The sequence below is a fragment of the Calonectris borealis genome, chromosome 1, assembly GCF_964195595.1.
Source record: "Calonectris borealis chromosome 1, bCalBor7.hap1.2, whole genome shotgun sequence".
In the NCBI taxonomy this organism is placed as follows: domain Eukaryota; kingdom Metazoa; phylum Chordata; class Aves; order Procellariiformes; family Procellariidae; genus Calonectris; species Calonectris borealis.
Window position 1 is genome coordinate 55,747,554 of NC_134312.1, and position 22,024 is coordinate 55,769,577.

The 22,024-nt window shown below is 50.8% G+C and overlaps 1 protein-coding gene across 1 annotated transcript; it reads left to right on the forward strand.

Moving 5' to 3' along the window:
• The first annotated feature begins 307 nt into the window (after positions 1-307).
• LOC142083695 (suppressor of cytokine signaling 1-like) lies at positions 308-15,537 on the forward strand. The gene is made up of 3 exons (XM_075153508.1): positions 308-371; positions 10,475-10,599; positions 13,932-15,537. Exon 3 carries the CDS (start codon positions 13,998-14,000, stop codon positions 14,679-14,681), a length of 684 nt encoding a protein of 227 aa, XP_075009609.1. The 5' UTR covers positions 308-371; positions 10,475-10,599; positions 13,932-13,997; the 3' UTR covers positions 14,682-15,537.
• The last annotated feature ends 6,487 nt before the right edge of the window (positions 15,538-22,024 follow it).

Genomic DNA, 22,024 nt, shown 5'->3' on the forward strand with positions numbered 1-22,024 from the left:
AAAGAAACACTTGGGGGGTTTCCTCCCCTCCCCTCCCCTCCGCTCCGCTCTGCTCTGCTCCCCGGAGCCGAAGCCGCCGCCGCGGCGCCCGCCCGCCTGCCCGCCCCGCTGCCGAGGAGGGCCCGGCGGCCAGCCGCGCCGCCTCCGGTAAGCCGCGCACCGGCCCCTTTGTGAGTTGAGGGGCCGGGGGGGGGGGGGGGGGATGCGGAGCGCGGCGGCGCCGGGCGGCGGGGAGCGGGGCCGCCTCGGTTTCGCTTCGGGGCGGGAGAGCGGCGGGGGCAGGGCCGGGCAGCGCCGCTGTCGCCCCGGCACTGAGCGCTCGCTCGCACCGGCGGCAGCGCCGCCCGCCCGCGGCCCCGGAGGTGCCGAGAGTAAGTTGTGCGGCGTTAACCGAGACGGCCTTTTCGGGGGTGTGTGTGGGGGTGATGTCTGTCTGTCTATCTCCTCCGGTCCCCCTCTCGGCTTCTTAACACGGGCGGGAGCTGGGGAGGGTGCAGCCCGCCGCTGGTTTGGCTCCGGGGGGCGTTGGGGCTGTTGCTGGCTGGGGAAGAGGGAGAGTGCTGGGGCTTGGGGTGCCTTCCCCGGGGGGGGGTCAGGGGAGGATTTGGGGTGCTGGCAACTCACTGCCGGCCCTGAAGGGAGCCATGTGGGGTGCTGGGAGCAGCTTGGGAGGCTCCGTGGGGCTTGGGGCTTGTCCTGCCGTCAAGGTGTTCTCCACAGCATCAGGACAGGAGATGCTTGTTTTAAAGTGAAACCTGCAAATTGTCTAATGTCTCAGATGGGTCTGTAGGGAAGCAGCCGCATGGGTCCGGGGAGCGGGTAACTTGGTCTTCACGCCACTTCTTTCCCTTCACATAAACCACTGGAGAAGTGGTACGCAGGGTGTTACACTTGGTCTTAGCTGGAAAAGCGAGCTGCCTGCCAGAATCGAAGGCATTACGGGGAAACAGGGTAACCGTGAACCAGGAGCGTACGTGCCCGTTGGGGTTGCCCTTGAAAGGCAGAGGAACTCACCATCCTCCAGACCCGGCACAGTCAGAACGCAGCCTCACACCTGCCTTTTCTCGGAAGATCAGTGCTGCGCGCCCATGAAAAGCCTCGTCGGCAAAGGTTATCGCTAAAACCTCCTTCTTTATGCAATCTGAGTCATGGTGCTCGCAGCCATGTAGGATCTGCTACTCACTTTTTCCCACAAACGCACACGCTCTTACTGAGAATTTTGGAATAGTTACCACCTAAAACTTCAGCTCGTGCTACTCTTAGGATCTTTTTTTTTCCTTTTTTAAAAATTTAGTTTAAGTGTGTATTCTTAAGCTTGGAAAACAGGATCTGGATGAACCTCAGAGGTAACTGAGAGGAACTAAAGAATGTTAAATTAATGTCCCTGGCTTTTTTCTTCCCCTGCATGGGTGAAGGAGGGGGATGTGGCTTGACCATTGTTCTGGAAAGTTGAGGGTAAAGAGTATTGTTAGCAAGCTGCTATTTAGGACTATGTGGTCCAGACAGTGCCGTTTGCTAGTTCTAGTCCTTGAAACTCTCAGAGAACTCAGATGAAAACCCCAGTCACATGTTGACCATGCTCAACTCTGACATGGGGTGGGATCAGAAATAACTACAGTTTCCCGATGTTTCATTCTCTATTGACTGTGCCCTTAAGAGGGTTAGCAGGCATATCTTATTTCTCCAAACAATTGCAACTGCAGTTCAGATGCTGTATGAACGTCAAATAGCCCATTCAGTCACAGCGGGGCTATGGTCACGTGCTTAAAAATTATGCACATGCACAGAAGTTTGTGGGACTGAGGCTCTATTATCACATAATGTTGGTCTTGGTTGAATCAAGTTACGACGAGATGCGGCCAGTCGCTGCAGATGAAGCCAAGCTTTGTTTCTGTGTTTGTGAGCGATTCTGCTGGGTATGTGATTTAAAACATAGTTGTTGAAGTACAGATTCTTGTCCAGAGGGGAAGGCTCTTGGGCACAAACCCGTGGGATTCCTGGCACGCCAACCTTCCACACAGGTTCCCATCTTTTCCTGAGCTAGGCTGGGATCTGGGCTTTTGTTATTTCTGTGCTCCTTGTTATTGTTGAGTATGTCATATGTCCTTCAATAATCTGGCTTGCTGATCACTTACTTAAATGTAGTGGGGTGAGAGGCAGCACAGGGCTTTTGTTTAAGATTGCATTGGAAGGCACAGGTAAACTGTGCTGGGGTCCCGAAAAGCGGGCATAGAGGAGCACCAGGGAAAGGCTGAGCTTCTGCACATCCTCCCAGGTGTGTGTCCCTGCCCCTGCTGTGCCTGCTTGGAGAGGGCCAAATTCAGTTTCCAGATGACAGTGTCAAACATGCAGCCAGTGCCTCTTACCCTCAATCCAACTGGGATTTCTGTGAAGTTGGTGGTCGGTTTGCGCAAGGATAGAGCTGGAGTTGGGTGGTGTAAATTCTTAGTTGCTGTCACTAATATTGTGGTTGCATTGCTGAGAAACAAAGGAGAAAATGTGCCTTTGGAGCTGTGTTTCTTCCCTTGCTCCTCTTTCTCTGTCCCTGCTGGGGTTTCGCCCTTTCCTCCCAGTCTTTCCCTGCAGCTCCTCACCACCCCCATCTCCCCCTACCACCCACTGGCTTCTCTCTCCTGGTTTCTCCTACCTTAGTTTGGTCGGCAATAAACAGATAGTGCCAATACTTAAATGTGACATCATTTGGGTCGGGTTGACGCTGTGGTTAGATTAATAAAAGCTGTGGGGAGGTGGCGTGTTCCTGAGCCGTTATTCCAGGCCGCTGCAGACCTCGGGTAGTGGTGCTTGCCGAAAGCTCGCAAGCCGGGAGAGGTGGGCACCTGCACCTCTTTCTGTAAATAAAAATGTGGATGGTACAAGAGCTGAGTATACCATACAAGGATGATATCTTTTTGCAGAGTAAAGGAATTAAGTGTGTGTGTCATTAGGAGGCATCATCTATTTTTTTAAAATAACACAAGTAAATGCTACATTAATTAGATCCTTGATTACATGTAAGTAGAGGCAGAAGGCAGGCATGGTATCAACTTACTCCCTTCTGTCCTGTCAGTCTACTTCACTACTGCCTGCTCTTCTGGTTTGCATTTGTGCATATCCTGCAGCCTTCTGCCTCAGTAAGGTATTTATTAGCTCACCATTTTGCTGAAATTGGTCTCAGACCCTTAAAAAAAAAAAAAAGTGCAGTGGTGTTTGATGTAGCAGGATTTGGTGGCTTTGTGTTAGTGAGTGGTCAAAATGACTCGAGTAAAATTCATTTCCCCCACCGACCAAGTGCAAGATTTCAAGTTAAGATTTAGAAGTGAGAGGTGTAGAAAGTCCTACTTTTGAAACTTCTGGGAATGTCTGCTTCTGTTCAATAGGTATTTAATAGTATAAAAACGTTAATTCAGTTTTAGTAAAATCACTAAATGCTGGGTTTGTGTTGTCTTTGGAGACTTTAGAGCTGCCCCCTTATTTTCGTCCTCTTCAGTGGAGAAGTGAAAAGGCCTGTGTGCACTTCACAGGAAATGAGAGTCTGATACAGGCTTGCAGGCTGCACATTTCCAAGAACTGCTCTCAAGGTATTTTGATAATGCACATTCTCTCTGCCTTCTCCCTTCCTGCTCCCCATGCGCTTTCTGTGCCTCTGCTTGTTCGCAAACACGTGCGAAGGACAAGGGAAAGAATTGAACAGTGCCAATATTAAGTTTGCAAATAGGCTGCTTTAGCTTTACATCGTCTCTTTGGGAGTTGTGGCTGGCAAAATTGGGTTAAGCTGTCAGCATTCAGTTGTCTTTGTCTAAGCAGAGAGTTTTTGTCCTCCCCCTCATCCCCTGCAAACGCTGAAGAAAAATTTTGACTTCAGATTGTGACTTGTGCAACAGGGGCTTTTTGTGTGTGTGTGATTCTGCAGTTCAGAAACGGTTTGAAGCTACTTTCGTACTTCTCAGTAGCGAAGTTTATTTGGAAACTTAGGCTAAGGCTGTCAGGGAAGAAAATAAGTGTGACTATTAGCAGTTGGAAAATGTCAAAGATCTCCGTTCCTGTTCCTGCAATCTGAACCGCGTAGCTGGGCTTCTGCGCAGCTTGCTGAAGGTGCCTTGCTAAAGCTGAGGGGAGGTCGGCGTAGGTTTGCTTGGGATGGCACACTTGTGATGTGCGCGAATGCCCACAGAAATGGTTTGATTATGCTTTTTGATACACCAGCAATATTATTCTTCATCCATGTTATTCTTCATCCATATTTGAGTTATTCCTTGTTTTCTGGTGAGATACGTTGGGACACGGAAGGAGGGAAGCCGGAGCTGAAGAAACATTCTCCAATCCCCCTGCTAGAAGTTATGTTCATCCTCCGAGGCCCAGCTAAGTGACACGATGGAGCAAGAGCCCCACTCAAGGGGAGACTGAGGCAGAGGGAGTGTCTCTTTCTAACCTCTAATTGCCACAGCCGTTTCTGATTCTGAGCTGCTTTAGCAGTAATCACTGAAATCTGCCATTTGTGTAGGATGCACACCAATCTTCAAGTCAGCACACAGAAGCGAGAGGTGCTGTTCTTTTTAGTCATTAAAAAATGAGGAAAAAAATGGGCTGAGCTGCTTTAACTACTCTGCAGAAGGTCCATAGTTGATTCCTTGCAGTGATTTTATAAACCCTTGTCTACTTCTTCAGTTTTGCATGACGAAAGGATATTTATGCCTTGTGTTGGGCTCCCCTTAGTCTTAGGTAAAGTTTAAATGGTTAAGAGGTGGCTTAAAAAGGTGATGCTAAAAAAATCCCAGCCCTTTGCTGCTGGATCCCGCTGCCTAAGGTCTGTTAAAGCATAGGATGGTGGGTACTTTACCGAGACAAAGCGGAGATGTTTGAGAAAGAAGAGAAATGAGACTCCTCAGATCAGCTCTCTCACTTTCCCCAGCAGCAGCATTTTAATGTCTATGTGATTGGAGTTTTTCCTTTTATGAGTTTTAAAATTAGTTACTTTTCAATCTCGGTCACCTTTGAACTTCCTTTCTTCTAGTTTTATGAAAGAGCATAAAAAGAACGGCCTGATTGTGCTGTATCTTCTCTCTTGCATCCCCTTGTATCTGTCTGCTCTCTAAACTGAGCATGAAGTTTCTCCAGTCTCTCTCTATCTGAACACTTATATGTGACTTCTTATCACCCATCTTTAGGCCCATCCCCTTTGTTTCAACTCTATCTGTTTTTATTTAAGGTGACTGGAACTGAACATACTATCTCAGGTGGTGGCATTACTGTTAGGTTCCCACCCATCCATTTTGCAACCTCACGCTCGTGTTTGCTTCTTGGTTTTTAATGACTGCTTTTGCATTCCGAGCTAGAGCTTTCCTTAACGAACTCTCAGCACGGTTACTGGGCTCATTCGTCAGCTGTGCCACTTAATTTATTGCTCTTCGAAATATAGACCCAGTTTGTTTTCCTACAAGTCTGCATCCACTTGCATTTGTGAGGACAGAGTCTCACCTGGCCTCCTGGTGCTTGCCAGCCTGCCGAATTTTGAGTGACCTCTGACTTCTCTGGCCTGCAGAGAGTGAAATGATTTTGTCACTGTTCGCCCTGTTCGGAAGGCGATGGAGGGGGCTTGCTGCTTTTCCAGCTGGCTGCCTACATTTAAGTAACACGAGGCTGGAAGCTGCCTGTGGGGGAGCGAGGTTAGACCTCTGGTGTTTGAGGTGTCGTGGGCAATGGCAGCTTGAAGAAAGGGGGAGATGATTTCTGGAAAGGGACCTGGGTCAACGTGTGTGTTTGCATGGGCAGGGGGAAGGGAGCCGCTCGCACCTGAGCTGGGGGAGGCTTTGGACTACTCGTACCCACCGACGTGTCACGGGGAGGGACGCTCTGCAACGTGTGCTGGGTCGATCTGGGGGGAAGATGCGGCGGCTGGAAGGGCGGCAGAGAGGTGATGGGATGTGCAGGGGCTGAAATGCCTTGGTTTCCTCTTTTCCACCTCCCATCACCCCGGGGCGCGACTGCTCCTTGTCTTCTGTCCATCTGCTTTACAGGTCCCGGGGTGCTGCTGGGTCTTTACCTCGTGCGCTGTGTCTCGGTTTTTGGCGTGCTTCTGGCACGGAGACTGTAGGGAAGCGCAAGGCATGTCCCGGCAGCTGTCGCTGCTTCAGATATCGTCTTCCTGATGGAGAGCCCTATCCGGGGATTGCCTCTGCCCCACAGTCAGGTATCTGTGTGCTGCTCCTTAGCAGTGCCTGTCAAAAAAATGTTCCTTACAACACTTGCAGCCCTCTGGCAATTGGTAGTAGCAGCTGATTTGATTGAGAGAGCACCTCTCTTTGCATCGTAACCAGCCATTTCCAAATTCCTTCAAAATCCCTGGGTATAGTCCACTGTGTCCCACTGACTTTCTGCTCTTTAATGTCACTTTTCCCCATCTCTTCTGATGGAGCACCCCCATTCCCCCCATTCAGGTTAAATAGCATTAAATACTGGGGAATCTCCTCAGCATCCTGTGCAAAGAAAAAAAATAATATCTGCTTGCTTATGTAGCTTTTCTGCGGTGTCCTCGTCCCCACTTGCTGGTATCCCAGTGAATTAAATGATTCCCCCAGAGATTTTCTGTTTTTGATAAACTGAAAATGCCATTTGTTTTCTGGTTTTTGTTTTGTTTGTCTTGGCTACCTACTGTCCCAGTTTCATGACAGCCATCCTCATGTAAATTTGCTCCCTACCGTCAGTAATTTATATTCCTTTATATCAGCTCCGCCAGGGTTAGCTTTTCATCTTCTGAAGGATTATTGAGGTTGTAGAGAGATTTGGGCAGGGACTGTGGTTTTGTAGTGTGTGTGTTTGGTGCCTCTGATCCAAGGCAGAGGCCCTTGCAAGCTGTCGCACCTACAACTAATACCTGCGATGTGACCTGTGTTGTCCCCGAGCCTGTCCTCTTAGCCAGGCAGTGTCTCTCCTCCATCGTTTGTGGGAGGTCTACATGCTCTGTCACTTTAAGATTGCCTAAATAACCTCTCATGACTTAATTTTTTTTCCTTTTCACTTTTGACTCTCAGGACTAGTTTCTTTATTTTGTGTGTTGGAAATCCCCCGTTATAAAACTTAGTGTTGTGGTGCATTTGTGCTTTGTGACCCTCGCCCCTTCCTCTGAAGGCAGGGGAACTGGTATTACTGAGTGGCCCCCCACATCTTCTGAAGCTGGTCCTTCTTAAGAGCCAAGGGAGGATCTCTCCCCTGTGCCTCTGTGCTCTGGCTCGCGTTGGTTAAGTGCCTGGGAGTCTTCTCTAACATCGTAGTTCTGATCATGATATTGAACCAGTTTTAGCTGCAGACACTTATTTCTTAGTTAGCTGCTTCTTTAAATTCCTTTCCTGCTAAATGTGATGGTTTTGATGAGGCCACGGCCATCGCGGGGACCACTGACAGGCTTCGCTTCTGAGGATTTACTCGTTTCCTCAAACAGGGTGCTGGAACAACTGAAAAAAGTCAATTTAGCTGAGAGAGGCTGGAACGGAGGAAACGTACCTGTGCTGCTGGTCTGGGGATGGGAGGAGCTGGCGAGGCTGAGGAGCCGTGACCGGTGGATGCAGAGCTCTGCCCCAGCTGAGGGTGAGGGTGCAGCCCCGGGCATCGCTACCCCCTTCCCACTGATACCCCCCTCGGCAGGGAGAGGGGACAGAGCGTTTCCAAGAAGGAGCCATGAGGGACTGGTGTTGTCTTGGCCTCTTTCTTCCTCCTCATCATACCCTCTCCCCATCTCCTTGTTTCTGCACCCAAACCGGGGAGAGCCCGGCCGTCTTCCCAGAGGGCTGCTTCCCCAGCCGGCGGGCGGTGGGGAGAGAGGGAGGGCAAGGCAGCCGTGCGGAGGCTGTGTTCCCCGGCTGAGCACAGGGCTGAACCTTCGTGTAGCTCTGCTGCATGGACATTCGCAGGGATGGCTGCTCGCTATGAAACTGCAAGGAGCAACGCGACCGGGCTTCCCTCGCTTACCAAAAACGTTGTTGTGTTGGCCAAAGGTAAGCAACACCACCACTCTTCCCTTAAGCCATGGCAGGATAGCCTCAGCTGCAGCTTTGAAACTTAGCAGTAACTACTGATTTCCTTCTTCTAATTTTTTTTTTTTTAATTCTCTTTTCCCCAGTTATGGGGGGGGAAAGTAATTCAGTCTCCAATAGAAGCTGTTTTTGCCAGAAGCCAGTCGGTCCTTTTGGTAGTTTTACTTGCTGTGGAACAAGCTGTAGTTGCTTGTGGCCACTGCACAGCAACCTTCAAGTTCAGGGAAGCGATGTGACTTCTCTGTTATTCTGATATGGCAGGATTACAGTTTCACACTGGGCTATTTCTATGAGTAACGGGCTGTTTCATTTGGAAGTAGTTGTTCTGAATGCACATAGTATTTCCAAGGTGTGAGGAGCGGACCCTGAAAACGGGGTCTTTCTTTCAGCTCTTCCGGTTAGTCCAGCAAAAGCAATTAGCTTTCCCTGTAAACTGCCACCTTCCTTTTTTTTGAAGCATAATATGCAGAAACCAAACATACTTGCAGACTTCCCTGCCTTGAAGAACAGTTGGCGCACATCACACTGTCTTGTGGGTTTTCTTGGGGTAAAAACCTTTTAGCCTGTATCAGTGTCATGTTAACGCAGAAAACACATGTTATAGAAAAATATGATAAGAAGTACAAAACCTAAATATCAGATCCATCAGAAGTTATTTATGGGTTTTGAAGTGTGTTCTCCAACCCCAAAATGTTGGGAAGGGTTTGATAAGACCAGTCCTCTTGCAAGGTGTCCAGCAGCTGGTTCCCAGCACCCGCATGCAGGATCCTCCTGCTCGGTATCTCTACTGCATGGAGGCAGGAACTGTCACGGTGTGTGTGCTGCCTCAGCTTATTTTATTTTATTAAATATTGCATCCTTGTTGAATGCTGGTTGTATAGCGAAACACAGTTTTGGTTTGGGGTGTGTATGGGTGGTGTGGGTTTTTTTCTTTTTTCCACGTGTTCCCTCACATGTCAGACATAATGGCAGCCTTGCATCAAACTCTATAGCTGTGGCATAAAAGATAGAGGGAACTGCAACGTCTCCTGGGCCTGCTTTGTGCTGGAGAAATTGGCTGTGATTAACATTGGTCCTCTTCGCCGAGCTGCACCACATTCCTCGCCTAACCACAGCTCCCTCTGTGCTCTTTGGCGCACGTCTGTCTGCGCGTCTCCTGCCTTTCCCTTCTCCCTCCGCGAGCCCTTTCTGGATCAGCCCTGGTCGCCTTGGCCATGGTAGGGTGCTCGTGACAAGGGGTATTGGTGTGGCTGCGCAGCCACGCAGCGTGGCAGTGACAGCGTGGTTTAAACCGGTGCCAGTGTGTGGCAGACGGTGGCAGCTGTGGGAACCGGGCTGGCCCACCATTAAAACACAGCGCTGCATGCTTGGCTCTTACCAGGGAGGTTTCTCTTCCAGCCGTTTGCTCGAGCTTTCCTTTGAGACATCCTCTCCAGCCACAAATCAGTAGGCAGCGCATTTCTGTGGGATGCAGACGTGCAAGCAAGAGATGTCTGCTCAGGCTCTGCTGCCTGGAATGGGGCCGCTGCTGCAAGGGTTTGCAGGGTACCTCAGGGAGAGCTTTTCCAAATTATTCCAGCCTCCACCTAACTGCTCTGGGAACTGCGGGATTGATAATTGGGAGATGTTGAAGCTGAATGGAGTGGGTAGCGTAGTAATGGGATAGACCCACAGTTCTGCTAGCTGCAAGTCAATGTGGCTTGTGGTGTGTGCCCCATCTGGGCTCCGCTGGGGGGGGTGCAGAGAAGTGATGTTAAGTAATGGAGCGTAGGTATAAGTGAAGCCTTACAGGGACTGCCTCTGAAAGGCGTGCGGAATGCTGGGTTCGTTTTTTCGGCTTGCTGATGCATCCGCTGACAGATATGCGATTGCACGAGTGATGCTCTGCTGCTCCATCAGGTCAGCGGGTTTAGTTTTCCATCCGTGAGGTGAGAAAGAAAAGCCTCGAGAGCCGGGGAAGCAGGGCAGAAGGGCGAGGGCCAGAACGGACTGGGTCGCTATTCAGATAACTTAGCAGCGAATGGCTACCTGCACCGTTTTAGATAAGATGCTCTAAATGTTGTGCGTTGCATTGAGCACAAGTTTGAATTTGCTGTTCCAAATCCTAAAGCTTATTCCTTATCTTTTAACTTTTGGGTTTTATGGTTTCTGCTTCCAGAAGATGATGGCAACTTTATGGTCTTTGCATTTGTCCATACGCCATCTGTGAGCTGTCTGGACCTAATCGGCTCATGGCTTTGTAGCAATAATAGTAATAATAATAACAACAATAATAATCTGTTGTCTCTGTTGCTATATGAAGTGCTGTATACATGCTTCTACAGTCATACAGGTCAAAGAGGTTGAGACAGACAACCTGTCCCCAGATTTGCTGTATTTCAGATCCACATTATGGCAAACTACTGGGCTTAGTCACCTATTTGATGAACGTCTCTTTCTTTTCAAAGGACGGATCTGCTCTTAAGTTTTTTTGCTCTTTGCAAAAACTGGGAAGTGCCCCGTCAGAACTCTTGAAATTGGACCGCTTCCAGGACGCCAGAAACTCATCCCTATGGGTGGTAAATATAAAGAGGTAAGCTCTTTCAAGTGTCCTGGAGGAAGAGTACAAGAACAAATCATAGCTGAGTACTTGAAGCTGCTGTTGAACACGCCGGATTTGTCAATCCCCAGGGCGCGGGGCTGGCTTGGCTGACACCAGAGGCTGCGTACAGTCCCCTAGTTTACTAGAATTGTCTCCTTATATGAAATACGCTGCTTTGCCTGGGTAGTGAGCGAGGAGGAAAGCAGAATGCCCTGTGTCAAGAGCACTTATTTTGAAAAGCTCTTGAACTTGCAGTAAATCAGAAGGTCTGGGGAAACTTACCCAGCCTTTTAATTAGTTGGATGCCGGCTTTTGAGGGTATATTGCTTTGGCTGCAAGCGCTCTTCTGACTGTCTTGCAGTAGGGAGGTAGTAATGTGTTTGGGCGTTGGGGTTTTTTGTAGGGGCGGTTGGGAAAGCAAATTGTGGTGTGGCAAATCAGAAGCAGAACTAATTATGCATGTGTATTTCATTACACCCCTGGGCTGGCTTATTCCTAATCCTGAGAGTCTGCTCATCCTCCTTGACATAGGAGGCCATGTACACATAGGACCTGTTGACCCATTAAAAGTGAACCTTAAAGGTAATATCAGGAAGCACTTCTAGAGATAATATTAATATAACTAATACTGCACTGCAGGCCAGGCAGTCATCTGTTAGAAATGGGTCACTGAAGCTAAACAAATTCACGCCGTCTGAGGCTCTGACCCATATGTAGATTTCAAACCGAGTGAACAAATTGCGAGGGTGCTATTTTTGCATTTACTTTGAATTCGAAACGATGACACAGTCTCAGTTCTTAGTCAGTCAGACTTCTAGCAGCAGTGGATTTTTCTTAAAGGACTTGGGAGAATGGCTCAAGTTTGAAAACTGGGAAAAACAAGGTTTTTTTTTCTTCTGTCAAATAGCATCTGCAGCCTTAAACAAATTATCTATTTGTTTGTTATTTTTAAAACTAGCCTGGAAATGAAAGACAGCTGCCTGCTTCTGTTTTCCTGCTTGAATGTATTTTCCAGCCTAGACCCATGAGATTGGCAAAATTTCCGTCTGGACCCAGGAGAAGTTGCAGTTTGGGAAGAGTGGCTGCTGGTGGGAGCAAGGCTCCTCGCTCCCATCGAGCCCATAGCTGCAGCCCTGGAGGCAGCTGGCAGTAGTTTGACCTTCTTTTTCTATAGTAGCTAATGTCAGAGGGCTCTATAGCTTCCTCGCCCAGCGGAGAGGAGAAGGAAAGGGACAGAGATGCTGCAACTTCTTGTGGTGCCTACAGTGTTGAGTTTTTGGTGGTGATAGATAGCCCTAGTCACTGCACGTGGTGACTGTGTTTACTTGTGTTCTGCTCACTAAATCAGCTTCCCCTAAGATTTATTCTGACTTGCTGAACCTTCAGAGCAGCTTTCAACTGCTGCCTTTTTTTTTTTTTAAATGGAAAAGAAAAAACCCGACTCGATTAACTCCTTCCTACCCCTCCCACCTTTCTCTAAGCATGGAATTTCCCTCCCGCGGTGACACGTAGCTAAAGGGCAGGATTGGCAGCAGTCAGAGCGATACATCAGAGGGATGTTAGCGGCTTGTGGACTGCAAAGCAGAGTAATAGAAACTGGAGAAGCTTCCCAAGCTGCTCTTGGAAAGGGTGTTTATGGCTCCATGTATGGAGACCTGCCTGACAACTACGTTATTGGTATTACTGTTAAGTATTGAGAGATGTTAGGAGAGAAAAGGTGAGTGTAGGGAAGGCATTGCTGGGCAGTTGCCTCCTTTCCAAAACTACCGTGCCTGTGCGAGGGAAAGACATTTGGCCCTGCCACTCCATGTCCTCTCCCCGGGCACAGAGCGGGCTCCGCACGGCCGTCCAGCTGGCATGAGCACCGAAAGGAGCGCGAGGCTTTTGAATAGCCAGCGAAGGGTGCGAGATAAGGGGAACCTTGCAAGGAGCTAAGCCTAACCTAAAGCTCTCCCTCCAGAGCAAGCCCTCCGCAGGGCCTTGCATGTTCCCTGGGGGGCTGCCTGCCCGCTATGAGCCCCCATGCTCCCGGGAGTCTGCGGTGGGGGGGACTGCCGGAGATGGAGGAGGGCGTCTCTTCCTCCGCTGCAGGCTGCGTGTCAGCAGTCTGTTCTGCTGCGAGCATGGCTGCGCTGTCAGCGAGTGTGACTGGGTTAATGGAGTATGTCAAGGGACCGAGGGCAGGGTTTGGCGGTGAGCTACTGACTTGTCAGGCCTGGGGAAGTGGTATGTAACAGCTCAGCTTCTCACACAGCATGAGCCTCTGGCTTGGGGCTGTGGTTTTTATGTTTATGCATATATATATATCTAGATACACACACACACATGCAGAATATGTATTTTTTTAATATAATTGAAATTACTTGGATGGCTGATGGCAACACTGAGTTCAGGAATTTGCATTTCTGAAAACAGACAGCCTGGTGATAACACGAGGTGCAGGAGATGAACAGGGTCATGACAGTAAGGGAGGGCACTTTGAACAGAGCACATGAGTGCAGGACGGTGACGGGGAGAGGGCAGCATCGTCTGCTGGCTGGGGGAGATGTCCCTCTGGCAGAAACAGAAGTTAAGGGGCTGGAAGGGCCTGAGCAGAACCATTCCTGGGACATCAGCAGCGTCTGGTATCGGCATTAAGTGGTCTCTCATTTGTGGCAGTCCCAGCCCTGAAGTTGATGGTTTAACATTTCTTGAAGGGGTCTTGATCCAACACCTTTGCTTTCTTCTGACACAGTGAAACAGGCACGTCCTGGGATGAGGGAGTGGTTCATGGGGTTTGGTGGGAAAGGCTCATTCCCATCTTCTGCTTCTTCTAAGTCCTGTTGTCTGTCCTTTTGTCAGAGAAAGGGTTGGAGGGGCATGAGGAAACCTTTCCACCTTTTACTGAATGACAAAGTGAACAATACTTTCCCGCTTTGGGAAATTTTTCCGTTCTGATTTGGGGTGTCATTTCCCCTTGCCAGTCTCAAGGCCACTCTGAAAAGCCCCTAAACATCCAACAGAGGGAAATCTCGAAATACCGAGATCTGCTAGGTTCAACCCAGCCTGCTGAAGGGTGTGCTGGGGAGCCCCTAGCTGTGGATCACGGAAACCCAGTGGGCGCAGAGCTCTGTAAGGTGCTACCTTGCGCTGGTGGGGACCCAGCTGGAGCGCCTCCTGCAAGTATTTCCTTGGTTGTCCCTGCAGCTGTGGGTTAGGGACATGCAGTAACTCCCCGGTACCCTCTCTGGTGTTCTTGCTGCTGTCTTCTCCCTGTGAAGTGTCTTCACTTGCCCAATTAGAAGAAGGTATTGGGTTTGCCTTTCTCTCTCTCTGTCCTGCAGGCTGGATGCAAAGGAGGAAGCATGGTAAAGGCAGCATCTTTCCAGGATCCATGGGCTCTTTGAGAGATGATCAGAGGGAGGCCAGATGATCTGCACAACACGCACGCCACTGTTTCTCATCCGCAAAGGCAGCATCGGAGCGTTCTCCCCAGCCCCGTGCCCCCCGGCTTGCCCGATCGTTTCCGGATGTTTCGCAGCTGCGAGTGGGAGATCCTGGAGCGATCCCTCAATATCCTCCAGGCCAGCGACTTCTACTGGGGCCCCTTGTCCGTGGGGGAGGCTCACGCCAAGCTCCAGCGGGAGCCCGTCGGCACCTACTTGGTGCGGGACAGCTCGCAGGGGAACTGCTTGTTCAGCCTGAGCGTGCGGATGCCCACGGGGCCTGTCAGCCTTCGGATCTCTTTCCAGGAGGGCTATTTCCGCCTGAAGAACTGGTTTTCAGACTGCGTGGTCCGGCTGCTGGAGCTGGTGGTGGCGGGGACCCGGAACAACCCCTTGCACTTTGATGAGATGGGGGGAACCCCCCTGGTCTTCTCCGAGCCCCTGTGCCGGAGCCGCCGGGCAGTGCCCATGCTGCGAGAACTGTGCTGCCGGAGCCTGCCCGCTGGCAGTGCGACAGGGGACGGAGCAGGGCTGGGGGGCTCCTCGGGGGTGCGCCCGAGGGCGGAGGTGGTCTCGCCTCCGGGCGGAAGGGGAGGGTCGGAGGGGAGCATCGTCCCCAGCCCCTCTCCGTCTTGGGCGGGGAGATGATGCCGTGCGCGTGGGAGATGAAGGGAGGTGCCTCTTACGTGGCTGTGCTGGTGGGACGCACGCCACGCCGGTGGGGCTGGACTGGCTGCTGGGAGAGGAAGGGGAGGGCAGGGGGAGCAAGGCTTGAACCTGCTGGCTGTGACAGCTGTGTCCTTGTACGTGTACAGCCTGTCTGGCCTTCCCCAGAGATGCCTGGGGTAAAGCCAGCCTGAAGAGCAGAGATTTCCCCCCCCCAAGTCCTGCTCCTTGCTCCATTTATAACTTACAAGCTTGAGAAGAAGATGAGCTGCCTGTCCTCCCAGGTCAGCCCTGTGTTTTCCTCTATCCCAAAGTGTCTATGTTCGTTTCTGCTGCAAATCCGCCCTCGTGAAGTGGTACGGCTGAGTCCAGTCCCACAGCAGGGCAGCTGGGGCATTGGTGGGCACGACCCCTGTGCCGACCAGTTACCCATGTAGCCGCGGCGGAGCAAGAGCACGTTTCGTTCCTTGCAGCACGAATGCGATGCCTGCCGCTTCAGAAGCTAACGTTTGCACTAAGGGAAAACCATAGCAGCCATGTATACGTGCAGCTTCACTGGCTTTTGCATTGCTTTATTTGAACAGATTTTTGGGAGTGCAGATGAGTTATGTTATGCTAAGGGCCTGGTATCCCTGCAGAAGTAACCCTGGTCTGGAGAATTGGGTCTGCCCCTGGAGGGTGTGAACAGATGGGATCCAGTGCCCTTTCTTATGCTCATCTGATAGTCTGCTGCTGCCACCTATAGATTCTGGGTTTGCCTTAAAAAAGGCAAACAATTTTTTATATAAGTCACTTAAAAATTTTAATAAACATGTTTTTATACTTATTTTTAAAAGTCAATGAATATATGGTGATATTTTCATTCCCTTGCAGTGTTGGAAACCCGATTAGTTTAGTGCCGAGACATGGGAATCAAATTGAAACTGAACTAGTGTATTTCTTACAAAGACCCAAAGCAGGACATAAATGCATGGTCCTACCTGGGAAAAATAAATTTAATTCATTTTACAGTGTAATCAAGTAAAGAATTTTCTAAACATACTTCCTAAAAATGTAGAGGTGAGATTTTCAGAAGTATTTTTAGTACCTTAAAATTTGTACTGAGTGTTTGAAAGAAACATGAGCAATTCAAGATCCTAGAACAGGGCACAGCATCGGTGAACTCGAACTGGTGAGGATGAGTACAAATGAGAGAAACAGCAGCTTCGATAAGGTTATGGTTCATTTCGGGGGTGCAGGCAGGTATGATGTCTTTGAAATAAGTGACTGAAAACAGGTACGTGAAAGGAGAAATTCAGATACTGTAAAACTTGAGCCAAACCGTTTTGCGCGCTGCCAAGGATCCACAGCCAGGCGGGCAGCCTGCGGCGCTCACGCTGGCTTTCCCCTTCAGACCTGTTCGGGGCAAAAAAGGCGAACGTGGAGAGAGGTTACTCTGAATTTGCTCTTTTGGCTTCAGGTGTCTTATCTGGGGAACCAAAGCGTGCGGTTAGCACGGAGAGAGAGATACAGGGTGTGATTCATCACAGGAGCCTAACTTGGACACTCTGAATTGCTCTCTGGAGGGCTCTGTTGCTCTGCTGACGGCGAGGTGCCTGGCCTCCTATCTCGGGGCGCTGGCCTGTGAACCGAGGTAGTTAAATAAGTGTCGGAGAAGTGGCCGTCGTCTCCGTGCCGCCTGCTCCTCTCGGTCTCAGGGAGGCCAGGGGCAGCCGGGTATCCCTGCAGCTGCTGCGGCTCTCAGCCCAGTGCAAAAGCGCAAGCTTGGATTGTTCACTCTCACAGGGTACGCGCGCACGGTGGTGGCTGACACGTGGGTATGGTGTTGCTTGTCGCCAGAGCTGTAATTTCGTGCAGGGACAGGGCAAAAAGCTGAGCAGGTGGTTGCATCTGACATCGTCGCTGGGTCCGTTAGAGGTGGTGAATTGGAGCCCTCGGGTGCCTGAGTCAGGCTGTGATGCCCTGGGTGAGGGCTGGGGTGCCCTGCGTTACACCAGGCAGCATCACGAGGGGGGCTGGGGTTTCAGCCCTGTGCATCCCCTGCTCAAATACACACCCTGTCGCTCAGGGTTATTGGTATCTCCAGCTCCTGAAGCAGCCCTGTCCGAGCACTGTAACCCGTGCAAGGAGCGGGGGTCTTGGCAGACAGCAAAGCTGAATCCTGCAGGCTGTCTGATGAGCAAAGGCCAGCAGCATCCTGGGCTGCATTAACAGGAGCACCGCCAGCAGACGAGGGGAGTGATTACCTCCCTGTACTCGCCACTCCTTAGACCCCAGTTAGAGTATTGCATCCAGTTTGGGGCTCCCTGGTGCAAGAAAAATGTAATAAATTGGAGTGAGGTCAAGAGGGTGACGTGACATCAAGAAGCTCAGGGGGCTGGAGCACTTGCCCTGCAAAGGAGAGGCTGAAGGAGCTGGGCTCGTTCAGCCTGGAGAGGAGGTGGCTTTGGAGGGACCTAACAGCAGCCTGCCTGTACCTACCAGGAGGTCAGCAAGAAGCCAGGCTCACCACAGTGGTGCGCGGCAGACGTAGGGGAAACAAGTCCAGGCTGGCTATGAGGAGACCCTTTTTCCCATGAGGGTGGCCCGGCGGGGGGGCAGGTTGCCCAGAGAGGTACAGTCTCCACACTTGCAAGTTTCAAGACCCAGCTGGGTCAAGCCTGGAGCAACCTGGTGTGACCTCGGAGCTGGCCCTGGTGTGAGCCCCAGATTGGACTAGAGACCTCCTGGGGCCCCTTCCGCTGAACAACTCTGCGGTCCTGCATTTTCATAGGACAGGGAGGTGGGACTACCCATGGAGGAGATGGGGGGGTGGTGCTGTCACTGCAGGTGCTGTGCCTGCAAAGCCCCCTGCAGAGGGACCGGCACGGTGCCGACACCAGCCAAGTGCTGTGGCATGTTGGTGGATGGAAAACCACTTCCCTCCTACTTTCCCCACGCTACGTGGAGCGCCCCTGGGTCATGCACGTGCTCTGGGTGCTCCTGCCTGCCATGGATTTCGCCTGGTCTCGGGCACCATCCCATTGCTCACCCTCAGTGCTCTTTGGGCAGAGCTCCGTCAGCGCGCAAGTCTCCTGTAGCTCCTACGCCTGCCCTGCCAGCCCCTGCGGACATCTCGGGTGGCTCTGGACACCTGTGTTTTGGGACCGTGCCCTGGCTCTCAGGTGTAAGCCCCTGCCTCGGCGGGGTCAGCCGCAGGGCTGCCCTCCCTCTCTGCCCGCTGCGGGAGGAGTGGGACCGGGTCTGTGGCCCCGGGCACCCTGCCGGTCCCCTTGCTCCTTTTCTTCCTTGGGGGTGTTGTCACCAAGGCACCTTGGCTGCCTTCCCTTCAGAAACCAGGGAGGGGGGAAGGAGTGGGCTAATATCTTCTACGTTTATAACCGAGTGCAGGAATGCTTCTGTTTTATGGCCGCGGTTATAGCTTGCTGAGGGAAGAGCTTTCTAACTGGATTGCTTTGACCTGGCTGTGAACCATTCTCATTTGGCCGAAAACGAGCATCCTGGGTTGTATGGCTGGGGGCTGCGGAAGAGCCCTGTTCGTGGCTAGGATTGTGCCTTAGGAAAATCACACCAAGGGAGGAGGAAATAGTTTGGATTTTAATAAAGTCTGCTTTATTTTGTTCATTTATATATTTTTTTCTTAATTGCACAGCAAGTGCTCATCTCTGTCTTACAAGTAAGTCAATTCCATGCAGGGCTGTAGCGAATTGATTTGAGATCTGTGGCTGAAAAGCAGTGAACGACTGCCAAGCATTGTTATATTAGGAAAGTTTAAAGCACATTATGGGTGAGTATCCTCATTATTCCTGAGGAGAGGTCATTTTACAGATCAGGATTGGTGCAAGAAAGGAAACCAGTTTGGGAAGAACAGGAACGTGAAAAGTGCATTGGCTGCGGCCGGCTTCACAGAGTCCTCCTTCATTTTCTGCTTGGATATGGAAGAGAAACGTTTTTCTTTCAAGTCTTGTGAAAAAGATGTACAAAGCAAAGCCGTAAGAGTTTATTTTCACGGGGTGACTGCAAACGACGTCCTGCTGCTTTCATTAACGAGTGGGAGATGTTAATCACCCTGCCTCTGAACCGGTCTCTCTGCCGTGTAGGAGCCGCTCCTGGTGGCCCGCATCCAAACGTTTCTTTTGGTGGCTCCTAAAGGGACTTATAAAGAAATTACAAACTTCCTCACAACCTCTTGAGCGCCATTCAGGGAATAGAAGAAAATTGTTTGCATTTTTATATGTTATGTTATACATTTCTCCAGCTGACTCATTTCAGTTTGTCGAGGAAACTTATACAGCCTCACAGATGGTTTTTTTCAACCGTTCTTCCTAACAGCAGAAGTTGAAAAGTTTAGTCCTTGTGAGAGGGGCTTCCTCTACCGGACTGCGGAGGGCCTGGATTTCAGTCCCAACACGCCACAGGCATCCAGCAGGAAACTGCTCTTCATCTGCTCCCGACGAGCTGTCTGTTAGCGGTGCTCTGGGGCCCCAGGGGTTAATTTCCCAAAATCCTTCGCTGAAACTTGTTAATAACTTCCATATGTACCCTTGTGTGTGCACAGGAGGGGCCCCACAGCCAGCAGCTCTTGTAATAATACTTGATTACCTCTGACATAAGGGTCTGTATGCCATTAGGGATCTGCCTTGATGGATCAGGATTCACAGAAAAACACAAGTTTGTGCAAAAGCATTTGAAAAAATGTATTAACGTTTGGGCATCCTCAGTGTTTGGAAATGAGTTCCTCCTAGGTAGGCAAGCTTCAAAATAAAACCTTCTGTGTGCACACAGCTGGACTCAGCTTTGGACCCTTACCCTGATGTCCCTCCGAAAATGCCCCTCCCCATCACTAGTCTTTAAACGTGCTAAACCCCTCAATTTACAAGTATACCTTGGTTAGGGGAATGTGTCTAACTGTCTAACTGAGTTCATTTTGCACCAATTCCTTAGATGTTTGGCGTCTGTAAAGTTACAATAACCGCATGCACTGGAGCTTTTTGCTTGCCCTGCGCCGTTGCCTGGTGCAAAAGCAGGGCTACTGAGGGCAGCGTTCAAAGAGAGAGCGGGTGTCAAAGGGAGAGGGAGATGCGGCAGAGCCGCTCTGCAACTCCCGATGCCTCCCCGCAGAGCCGCCCGGGCCTCTGCCTGCTCCCGCTGCCTTGTGATCTCAGCTGGGGCTGGCGGAGCTGGGGTTTTGATTCAGGCAAAGCAGAGTATTTCCAAACGCTTTCCGTGTAAGGGCTGGCTCGATAGACTAGGACTTTTCAGCCAGAAAAGAGGCGGCTGAGGTCTGCGGCAGACATCTATGAAGCCTAAATGCCATGGAGTAGCTGTCCGAGTAAGTGTGTTTTTCTTAAAAAAGGAAGCAGCAGATTAAACACTCTGGGGCAAGACTCGAAACAAAAGAAGACATTTCTTCACACGACGTGTTGCCTAAGCTGTGGAAATCCCTGCCACAGGCCACCGGCGAGGCTAACCTCGTCGTGGGTACGAAAAAGGATTGATGGTGATTAATGGAGCACCTCTGGAGCAGGAAATGCTGAGCCGGGGAAGAGGGGAGAGGTGGGATCCAGGTGCAGCTTTGAGCTCTGTGCCTCGCTGGGCACACCTCTGCTATGGCAGGAGTGCGGGAACAAGCCGGCCTAAGCTCAGCCTTAGGCTCAACAGCACGGGGTGCAGCCCAGGCTCAGCAGGGGATAGCTGTGCTGAGCTCCGGGTGTGCACAGAGCTCCTGTGCTGAGCTCCGGGCATGCACAGACCTCCTGGTACCGGTGCTGGGGCCTCTCGAGGCAGAGGGGGTGTCTGCACGTGGCAGACCCGCACGCCCACCCGTTCAGCGTGCAGTTGCGTGCCCGGGCAGGGGTGTGATGGCAGCCCCAGCGGGAGCAGCCCTCGGTCACTTTCTCCCAGCTTCCATGAACAGAAAAATGGGGACATCTGTCTGATGCCTGGTGGCAAGCACCAGCACAGAGTAGGGAGAAAAATGTTGCCATCATCCAGAATGACTGAAAGAGTCCCGACTTGCCAACTGAGGGCATCAGGGGGGGCCAGCATCAGCCCGAGGTGACGGCTGGGACAGCTCTGCCCAGCCGTGCTGGTTGAGGCAGGGCTGGGGGGGTCCCAGCCCGAGTAACCTCATGTCAGAAAGGAGCTGCACAGCTTTGAAAAAGCTGTGCAAAACGCCGTATAGCACTGGCAGCCTCCTAGATCTGCGTTTGATTCATCCAACCCAGCGCAAACAACGTGCCTACACTTTTAAAGGAAGGTTTTTTGGCTCCTGGGCTACCTGCTTTCCCAAGACACCACCCTTGCCGTCAGAGCTCTTGACCTTCGAGCTGGTCCCAGATGCCATTGAAATCAATGACCAGATTGTTGTTCCCCTCCGAAGATTTTGGATGAGGCCCCCAGCCTGTTTCGTCAGGCCGATGTGAGCAAACGTGGGTTTTCCACGCTGAATGTAATCAAAACAAACCTTCTCCCACTCGCTTGTGCAACAAATCATGCTGGGGGAATTGCTGGCATTCGGCATGATTAGCCCAAGCGCAGATGCCTTCCAGCTCGTAAACAATAGCCTAAAGGATTGGAGAGGATCACAAACAAAGCACTTACAGGCAAGACAGCATTTTCAAAAGGGACTTGAGAGCTTATGTCCATTGGGGGTTTGTCTTTTAAAAATAAACCAGAAGTAAACAAATTGACAAAGACGGCTCTGAAGAATCTAACAGAATGAAAGCGAGGGGACTGGATGTCATGCTCCAAAAATGAAATTGGGGGAAAACTTAAGGCAGGACTAGTGGGTCCTTTGAACTCCTCAACAAAACATGCCCACAGCCTTGGGGATGGGCAGGCACTGGAAGCCCCACCTGTCTGTGCTGATGAGGCCAGGTGGGATGTGGAAGGGATGCAGGAGAAGATCCTGCTCCAACTCACAGGAGAAAAATCCCTTAAAAAGCAGTGAGAGCAACAAAAGAATTAGGCAACTTATGTTTGTTAAGTTTTATGGGCATTCAATCTGAAAGGGACGTTCCCTGCACTGTAAGCTAGTGACAAATTGCTGTGAATTTCAGACTGAAAATAGTTCAGTTTATGTAAGCCATAGTTTTTGTATCATGCTTTTATTCATTTTTTTTAAATCTGTTTTTTCTATAATAACATTTTAAAATGCAGGCTTGATTATTTCGAATCGTGTCTGTTTTCTCCTGGCCCTGGCAGAGTGAAGTAGCAAGTGCCCAGCTTCACACCCAAGAGCTCCTGCAAGAGGCCAGCGAAGTTCTCGACATTGATGGAGCTGCTCGCTCATTTAGACGCCACGGTGAACGGGAGCTGCGGCG

Coding starts and splice junctions, on each gene's coding strand:
- LOC142083695 (XM_075153508.1), top strand. CDS start 13,998: ATGATCAGAGGGAGGCCAGATGATCTGCACAACACGCACGCCACTGTT.